The sequence below is a fragment of the Drosophila obscura genome, unplaced genomic scaffold (assembly GCF_018151105.1).
Source record: "Drosophila obscura isolate BZ-5 IFL unplaced genomic scaffold, ASM1815110v1 contig_165, whole genome shotgun sequence".
NCBI classification, from domain to species: Eukaryota; Metazoa; Arthropoda; class Insecta; order Diptera; family Drosophilidae; genus Drosophila; species Drosophila obscura.
The window spans coordinates 2,734,531-2,744,442 of NW_024542752.1; the positions used below are offsets into that span (position 1 = coordinate 2,734,531).

The following is a 9,912-nucleotide window of genomic DNA, read 5'->3' on the forward strand; positions in this document are numbered from 1 at the left end:
ACTAGAACGTTTAAAAGATCGTTGAGTCATATGGGAAATTGTTATGGGCTTTGGGATGGGGCTAGGGCTAGGGGTTGGGGTTGGGTAAAGAGATCGCTCGTAGGAGTAGTGGGAGTTAAGGACTGATAAAAGCGTATTTTATATTTTATATAGCTTTATTGTTAGAGTTCCATTAAGTTTATTTTTTATTTTTATTTCATTTTATTTTTATTTTATTATTGTTTAATTCTATTTATTTTATTTTATTTTTATATTATTTGAATTCATATTTATTTTATTTTAAGTCAGTTTTATTTTATTTTTATTTTATTTCTTTTTTATTTTATTTTTCATAATATATTTTTAAGTTAGTTTTATTTTATTGTTTATTTTATTTAAATCATATTTTATTTTATTTTATTTCATTTTAATTTTATTTTAATTTTATTTTTATTTAATATGAAATGCTTCTTATCAGAGTTCAGCCTACGAGTACAGTGAACACTCTTCGTAATATTGTTGTGGCTCTCTGAATTATGCAATCCAATCACAGATTTTCCAAGCACCCAAGCATCCATAGGAAGTCGCAATTATGTGGAGCACCAAAACCCATGCGGAGACACTCGATAAATATTCATGAGCAAGCAACAAAGTGGCTCCAAATGGGATTGCAATCAGAGCCAAGCGAGAGCTACCGTTCTAGAGCCAGAATGGCGACTTCATTAGGCCCAAGAGCGAGCCCGAGCCCGAGCCCGAGACCCTTCTGGCGACTAATTGAGACATAAATTGAAATAACAACAAAAAAATAAAAAAGGTAACGCAACGGAGTTTAGCCCGGAAAACACTTTCCATTTGGGCTGCCACCGGACCGGACCGAACCGAACCGGACCGGACCGGACTGTATCGTTGCCATGTTTGGGAGACGCACATTTCCAGGGCAGGGCAGGGGAAGGGAAGGTAACAACAAGTCAAGTCAAGTCAGAGAGACAAAAATATTCAATTTCCAGCAGCGCGCAACACGAACAAAAGACTTGAGACACGAACTCGCACAGTTCGAACTTGCCACAGCTCGCAAAGTGAGCAACAAGCAGCAAGCAACAAGAAATGGTAACAGTTTAAGAGGTTCATTGAACATGGACAGACAGCCAAACCGAAAACCAAAAACCAAAAACCAAAAACCACCAATGAACAACTTTCGAATGCCCTGACATGATGTTGCTGTCGTTGCTGTTTGTACAATTACCGAAACAAGATTGAAGACGGGCCCGCTCGGACGGGCCTGCGACATGCGGGTGTACCACAATTATAATCATGAGTGTACGTGCGGGGTGTGCACGAGCATAGCCGCCTTTTTGGCCCTGAAACAACACAGCAACAGCCGCTGACCATAAGATGCTGACCAAAAAAATTCACACAGAGCGACAGGCAGACAGGCAGACAGACACATCATGATCAAGACATTGCCCGGACACAATTACCGAATTTAAATATATTTTTGTCGTCTTTTTTTGTTGGCACAACAATTACCAATAGCCACAATGTCGCGGGGTACAGTGGCACATAATCTATCAAAAAAGAATCCCATCCAAAGATGCTTTGAAGATATTGAAAACAAAATAAAAATTGGCTTTTAATTTAGAAAAGAAAACTGCCCTCAAAGTGCAAATCTAAGCCGAGTGTTGGCAAGAGCAAAAAGTTAAGAATTTATTTTAACTTTTTATGGGACATTTTCCATAGGCTTTTCCCTCTGGCGTCTCTTGGGATTGTGAGGATTTGTTATGCATTCATTTGTACTCCTTTTTGTTGATTTTAAGCTGAATACAAATTAACATCAATGGATCCTCATTAGCCAATCGTTGGGACTTGTATGTCCATCCTCAAAGTGAGTATCTTCCCCTCATTAGGCAGTTGTGTGGCGTCCGCTTGGAGTTGGCTTTAATGCAGTTTGCTGCCGTGGCTGGGGAGGGGGGGGTCTCTAATTGAGACACAATCAATCACCAGACAACCAAAATCGATTCGATTCGAATTGGATTGATTGGTTAGGAGTGGATTGGATTGGATTCGAATGGAAATGGAATGGAATGGGCTTGTCTGGAGCTACACTTCCGTTTGCTCGATTCATGTTGCATTTTCAATTAGTCCGCTCGCCGCTTTGTATTTACACGGCATTTACATCCACATTTAAATTTACATACATTTCCGTGGTTAGCTCTGAACTGTGAGCTAAATTCAGACTTGGACGAGACCTAGAAATCACACTCGGACCCCAAGATCGAGCCACAAAAAGGTGAAAGCAGCCAGCGTCGGCAAGATTAGAAATTCTCTTTTATATTTTTGTTTGTTTTGTTTTGTTTCTTTTTTGTTCGTTGGTAATCGTAATGGTTATTGCTATTGCTATTGCTGGGGCTGCGGCTGTGGCTGCGGCTGGGGGCCAAAAGAATGCCCATTTCCTGTACCTTCGGTCTACACCAAATTTTTGGCGGCTCTTTGGCAATTTTCCAACTTCTATATCAATTTCTATTTGGTGTGTACTCATTTGTACGAGTGTTTTCTTTGCTCTGCTGCAGAATAATAATCAAAAACTGAGCACTCTCCGCTCCGCCCAGTCCAAACGGGGGCAGTGCAATTTATTTCCACAAATCAATTTCATGGGCACTCTCTCTCTCTCTCTCTCTGTGGATTTATCAGCAAAAGTTTTAGATTTAATCATTGAATTTCTTTGATCCACTCTGGCACATATTTGGCCAGCTTCTGGGCTCTACTGCTGCTGCTGCTGCTACTGCTGCTGCTCCACATGCCACATTCGGATGGAATTTCGGCGGTGAAACTGAGCACCACACACTTGTTGCATGCTGCCCGAGGCTGCGTTTCCCGCACCGTTTCCCTGCTGGTTCTGGTGTGCGTGTGGCCTGGGAAAAACGAAGTCTGAATGGAGTCAAGACATTGATGTGTGGTCTCTCTCTCTTTGTGCTGTGGGGCCCATTAGCCAGCATTTTGGCCGAGAGCCACCCACAGAAAGCAGCATTAAAAAGAGCTAAGCGTAGATTAGGGACCACCCTGGGAGGGAGAGAGGTAGAGAGAGGCAGGGAGGGAGGGAGGGCAAAAGGGATTCGCGCTAAGATGCTTATGGGAATGTGTTCGAGGGAAATCCAAATGATTAATGAGGATGTCGTTTCTGTCGTTTCTGTTGTGTCTCCCAAGCTAGATGAATGATGTTTGCTGCCGATCGGATCAGATCGGATGTGGGCTCCAGAGCCATCCACACAACCATTCATCGATGGAGCGATGGAATCCAGCGATCGATTGCCATGACAGGCAATTGGATTCAATTAGCCAATTACGCATGCCAATTGCCCAGCCACTGACATTTCTAATTATATATATAAGCGATGGATGCCATAATTTCCACCAATTTCCACCAAGTGCAGCGCAAGTGGAGCACGGAAGTTGCACAAGAGCCTGCGTTCTAGCCGTGATTACGACGAGTGACGAGTGCCAAGACCAGTCCATCCATTGTCAGCACTGCTGGCCAATGGCCAATGGCCAATTGCTAATTTGCAGTTGTCTCAATCAAAACGGAAGTTGGCCATAGGTGGGTACGGGTGACGGGTACGGTTACGGCTACGGCTAGCATGGGGACAGCACTTTAAGCCCAGAGCTTTGCATCCCAGTCGGATGTTGTGTTGCTCCTCCTCCCTGCTGGCCAGCCCCCCAACACGCCTCTGCGCAGCTTCCGTTTTGGCGCCACACAATGCAAGAAGGAAGTGATCTTCCCCTCTAATTGATTGATTGCTCAAATGGCCCCCTTCGGGTCGCAGGCAGCGAAGAAGAGAAGCCTTCTCAAAGCTTGATTTTCAGGCTAGCTTTTGAGGGAGACATCTGCATATGGGGCAGGAGAATGGTGGGGCACTTACAGGGGAACTAGAAGATGTATTGAAGGTTTGATTTTATTTGATGAATGATCATTGTTTTTTTTTATTTTTTATAGATTAAAGCAGCATTTTTTGTATATTTTTGAACAGAAAGAAAGTTGTACCCACATTTTGTGTGTGTGTTTCGAAAGTTTCAGATATTGCCCACAGCAAAGAGAGGGTTGGGTGGGGCAGGGGCAGGGTACCGTAACTCATTTACAGGGTAACAGCAAACGCCTACCCAACCCCAGCTCTGGAACTGCACTTCCAGCCAGCATTCAATCATTTATGCGGCCAAACGAATTTGTCTAGCTTCAGGCCTCGCCCCGGCCACTTTCCCATTTCACGTCACAAGGGGGCGCAACCCTGTGGCCTCAATTCGCGTGCATTAAGATTGGCTGAGAGGCTTCAGCTTCAGCTTCTGGCTAAGCTGGGAAAAATCACTTACAAATTGATTTTGGTCTCGCCAATGCTGTGGCCTGTGGCTGGAACTTGGACTTGGCCTGCAGGCGATCTGGCAACTCGGCGACAAAACTGTTTCAACTGTTGCGTAATGCGATCGGTGGTCAGCGCCCCAAGAGCAGAGCAGAGGCAGAGGCAGAGCCATGCCATGCCACACCACAATGCCGCCTGGAAGAGTTCTTGATGCAAAATTTGTTTGCTGCTTTGATTTTTGCTTTCCTTCTGCCAGTCCTCCTCTTTGGCGAATTCTCTTTCTCGTTCGCTTCTCGTTTGCGGTCGCTGAGTAGCGGTACTTTGTTGTAGGCGGCTGTCTGCTGATCGTCACCGTCGAGTGGAGTGGCCCTCGGAAGACCCAAAAGTGTGCAGAATTCGTAGCTTTCTTCGCTTTGGCAATTCTCATACCTCGGGGCATTTGTCGAGCATTGTTCTAAGAAGACACAGCCGATGCGCATGTAAATTTATATTAATTGCAAGTATTTATTGCAATATCTACTTTCGGATAGCGCCAACATTTGATCGATTATTGGGCGCATATAAACATTTATTGATCAGTGCAAAATGTGTCGTAAAACACTGAAATATGCCATAAACTTTTAGCAATTGCAGAAATATGAAATATGATTCATATTCGCATTTGCTTGGCTCATGCTCCAGAGTTCATTGATATTCTCATATTTTACGATCCCGAATATAGAGGCTCGTTGGTCTAGTGGTATGATTCTCGCTTCGGGTGCGAGAGGTCCCGGGTTCAACTCCCGGACGAGCCCGAAGGCATAACTAAGTTCTTTTTTGTTTTTCGTTTATTTTTTTTTATATTTTTAATCAGAAGCCAAAGATAGTTGGGTCTGGTCTGACGCGCGATCGTTATCGCCTGGGTTTAACTGTTCTTACAACAATTTTGGCTCAGCCAACGGGAACACTCGCTCTCTGAGTCACTCGTCACCGTCAGCCGACCTGGCGCACAGGAAGAGCGTGTGAACCACGCATAATCGAGATCGAGGAAGTGACTCACACACTGCGCAGAGAGTGCGCTGAGAGCGGCGGGGGCTGCCAAGGGGAACAATGGAAAGTGAATCCAGAGTTCCCTCTCCTTGCGCGCAACACTGAAAATTGAACAACTCATTCGGCAAAGCAGTCAGATAAGGCTCGGCCGGGCTGGATTTGGTTGAGTTACTGTGGAGAAGAATGTCAGAATTTGCAGCCCCTGACTGATGAGGTACTGAACTGTCGCAGCGAGCTCCGGGCGTTGAGCTGGGACGGCTTCCTGCGCCGCTTGTGGGGCAAAAGCCCCCCAAACCTTTGAGACGCATCTGACCATCGAATGGCGACAGCAGTACCTGCGATATACGGTGAGCGGCAGTTCCAGTTCAATGGGGAACCCAACCCAACCGAATCTCAATCCCCCAATCCGCCAATCCCCAATGCCGTACAACTGCAGGCTCTGAAGGCAATGATCAGGCAGGGTGTGGACGGTGGCCGCATCTCGGAACCGCATCGCACAAATACGGCGTCGAGAGCTACTACAAGGCCTTCGAGGAGGCCTTCTGCACCGAGTGCCACAACGAGCTGGATCGCGTCAACAACTTCTTCATGGAGAAGCTGGCGGAGGCGCGTGCATGCCACCCTCAAGCTGCAGCTGCTGGCATCCGCCCGGGTGCCCGGGCATACGTCCAGTGCCATAGCGCTGAACTCACAGCGAACAGCGGCGGCGGAGCAGCAGACGCGGCCGGATCCGGTCAATACGTCGGGCAGCCGTAAGTTGATGACCCAGCGGCAGCTGCGCACCGTCTACAGCGAGTTCTACCTCAGCCTGGTGCTGCTCCAGAATTTTCAGTCGCTCAACGAGACGGGCAAGCTTCCGCAAGATCTGTAAGAAGTACGCCAAGTATCTGGAGTCCAACTCCGGCGCGGACTGGTTCGAGCGGCACATAGCGCAGGCAAACCTTTTGGCCATTATGAGCCTGTACCGGGGGGACCCTTCACCTGGGTCATCTTCAACTTCTTTATGGCCGCCAATGTGACGGGGTGGCAGCGGTCGGGCGTCAACCATGTGCTGATATTCGACATGGATCCGCGCAGCCACCTGCAGCCGGCCACCTTCCTGGAGATCGCCTGCACCCTCGGCATACTGTGGACGCTCTCGATGCTGGGCTACCTCTGCCATGTACCGCTGCATCCGCTGGCCCTGATCCTCATCATGCTGCTGCTGCTGCTGCTGGTGATACCGCCTGCCGATCATGAACTGGCCGGCACGCTGGCACGCTGGCACGCTGGACGATGCGACTGATGACTGCGCCGCTGCACTACGTGGGCTTCGCCGACTTCTGGATGGGCGATCAGCTGAACTCGCTGCTCACCTGCCTCGTCGATCACTACTACATTGTGCGCTTCTACACCACCTGCTGGCTGCGGTAGGGGGCGGTGCCGCCGTACCTCACCACCGATCTGATGGTGCCGTTCATGCGCTGCCTGCCCGCCTGCGCCGATTCCGGGACAGCGGCTCCAAGTCCGTCACCTATCTGCTCAATGCCGGGAAGTACTCGACGACATTCTGCGTGGTGCTCTTCTCCACGCTGCGCAATCGAACGGATGGTACGAGCCTCGTCCCCCACCGGTTCCCACTCACATTAGCCCCATTCTCGCCTCCCCTCCCTTCCATAGATGTCCATAATCCGTACACGGATCTATGGCCGCCTCCATAGTGTCCACCGTGTACTGCTATTTGTGGGACGTGATCAAGGACTTTGGCCTGTTCCGCATCCGCAAGGGGGAGTCCGCAGTCCTTCTACTGCTGAATCTGCTGCTGCGCTGCTTCTGGGTGATCGAGTTCACGTTCTACTGCCACAACCTGATGACGCCCCACAAGGCCAGAGCTCTGGCCAGTCTCCTGGAGATCACGCGGTGAGGTGAGTGAGGGCGGCGGCTCTTGCCACTGTACAACACTGTACCCTGCCCATGTCGATCCATCCAGCAGGCGCTTCATCTGGAACTACGTGCGATTGGAGAATCTGGAGAGTATCTGTACAACTGCGGCAAGTTTCGTGCCACATCGATCTGGCGGCGCTCAAGCCGCGGCAGGAGCGCAGGCTCGAGGACATGATGGACGAGTCGGACAGGGTGACCAATCGCAGCGCACGCGACCCGGCAAGGAGTACTTCTGGGTTATGGCTATGTGGCCACAGCTGCCACGCACTGTCATGCCATCTCTCGCCCTCTCCTGCTCACTCTCTCAGTCGCAGCTGTGTCCGTTAATGCTAATGGCCCTCTGCATCTCCGTCATCATCTTTAATTAATTCGTTTGTGCAAAAATAAGCAAGGAAAAGAGACACAGACAGAAACAGAGAAGAGGACTGAAGCAAGCTCAGTGAGCGAGGAAGAGAGGGAGAGAGGGAGCTTGAGGATCGTATCGGATCGGAACTGAGTTGGGCACGCGCCAAACCGGTCCACCAGCTGCACCCAAAAGCAGCCTCGATCTGCCTCAGCAGCCGCCTGCTCGATCTGTTCTGCCTGTCTCCTGGTCAAGTCAAGTAACAATTGTCATTGCATGCGAATCAGGCACATGGCGTTGCAGTTGCAGTTGCTGTTGGCGGTGAAGATCCTCCTCATTCTCCCGTTCTGCCGATCACGGATCCCCTGCCCGGAACATGCAGCTGGCGCTGCTGCTGCTGCTGCTGCTTCTGCTTGTGGGACAATCTTTTAATTGACTCGCATTGAGCTTTGATTAGTGAAGTAATTAGTGAAGCGATCGCAGCGGAGTGCTGTGGGGAGAAACCTCTCTGCTGCTGGCTGGGGCGAAAGCATTCCGCGTACCTGGAGAAAGGCAAACGGAACGCTCCGTTCCGCTTCTCTTCTCGATATTTTTTGTGGCAATCAACTTTTATCAATCACCATCAGATCGGTGGTGAGGTACGGCGGCACCGCCCCCTCCCGCAACCAGTAGGTGGTGTACAAGCGCACAATGTAGTAGTGATCGACGAGGCAGGTGAGCAGCGAGTTCAGCTGATCGCCCATCCAGAAGTCGGCGAAGCCCACGTAGTGCAGCGGCGCCGTCATCAGTCGCATCGTCCAGCGTGCCAGCGTGCCAGCGTGCCGACCAGTTCATGATCGGCAGGCGGTATCACCAGCAGCAGCAGCAGCAGCATTATGAGGATCAGGGCCAGCGGATGCAACGGTACGTGGCAGAGGTAGCCCAGCATCGAGAGCGTCCACAGTATGCCGAAGGTGCAGGCGATCTCCAGGAAGGCCGCCTTCCTGGCTGCAGGTGGCTGCGCGGATCAATGTCGAATATCAGCACATGGTTGACGCCCGACCGCTGCCACCCCGTCACATTGGCGGCCATAAAGAAGTTGAAGATGACCCAGGTGAAGGGGTCCCCCCGGTACAGGCTCATTTGTTCTACGAATATATGCCATACAAAGTCGAATTTTCACTGATGTTACCTTGTGGCCCCCAGATGCTTTCCTCTCCATTTACTTTGTGTATAAAGTTATCGAATTCATTCCAGGGTCTTAGCCAAAAAATGTATTCATCGCAAGCCAGAAAGAAGCCTCTCAAATGAGGCTCAATATGTCGATCAGATCTTTACGCAGACTAGACCAGACACTTCATTCCCCCGAATTCTTAGCAGGGATTATTTTGGTTGGCAGCCCAACGAAATCTTTTCACTCAGCTGATCCTAGCTGAATGACTGGACTTATCCCTGCTTCATTTGTGTGAGTGAATCGAAACCCTTGGAAGGCCTGCCGCTTGTGCATTCGAGCATTATCGCATTAGTCCGGAATCGGATTAGCAATTGTCCCAAGAATGACTCCCAAAGAGAACTCCTGCTGTGCCGTCTCTTGTGATTTGATCATTCACCGCAGGCGCAGGAAAGTTGGTGACTGACTAGGCGGAGGGGGGGGGACTGGGGGGATGGGCAATCAGTCTGCATCATTGTTTATGACGATGACGATGACGATGACTGCGCAAGCCAGGAGAGCCTGGCCAGTTATCCAGTTAACTTATCTCTCACTCGAGTTAAGTTTTTCAGTGGCCAGCTTGCCAGCTTGGGCACGAGTCAAACATAAATTTGCCATTGACTCCTTAATGTTGCTGTTGCTGTTGCTGCTGCTGCTGTTGCGGGTAATGACAACTGCAATTTATGCGACAAGAGACGCCGGGCCACAACGCTTTAGTGCAAGAGAGAGGGGCAGCGAAAGAGAGAGGCTAGGACAGCAGGAGAAAGGCAGAGAATGAGCCTGTTGCTATTATTAATTGCCGCTGCCATCGATGCTGCTGCTGCTGCTGCTGCTGCTGCTGTGTCAATTAAGCTGCAACATGAGTCGAGTGCAGTGCAATATGCGGCGGCTCCATGTCCTCTGTCCGCAGATTGTGGCCGATGTGGCCGATCTTGGTACAGTTGCACACGCGCCAAAACCAGACCAAATAGACAAAAACAAGCAAACAACAAAAAGGCGAAGCGAAAAAGCAAACAAGCAAAGCGAAGAACAGCCCAGTGGAGGGAGCCCAACCCAAGCCAAGTCGAATGAACAAACAAACAAACAAATCCCAATACGATACC

General features: G+C 49.5%; 1 protein-coding gene and 1 non-coding gene across 2 annotated transcripts; both read left to right on the forward strand.

The window, feature by feature from the left end:
* The first annotated feature begins 5,047 nt into the window (after positions 1–5,047).
* Trnap-cgg lies at positions 5,048–5,119 on the forward strand. The gene has a single exon. It is a non-coding gene; the product is annotated as a tRNA-Pro (tRNA).
* Positions 5,120–5,414: 295 nt separating this feature from the next.
* LOC111066266 (xenotropic and polytropic retrovirus receptor 1 homolog) lies at positions 5,415–9,912 on the forward strand. The gene is given in 16 exon segments (XM_041591989.1): positions 5,415–5,421; positions 5,604–5,701; positions 5,791–5,824; positions 5,827–5,965; positions 5,967–6,065; positions 6,105–6,204; positions 6,206–6,231; positions 6,234–6,579; positions 6,581–6,610; positions 6,612–6,825; positions 6,828–6,980; positions 7,031–7,253; positions 7,327–7,360; positions 7,363–7,399; positions 7,402–7,482; positions 9,535–9,912. Coding segments are annotated over 16 exon segments (1,674 nt in total). The 3' UTR covers positions 9,588–9,912.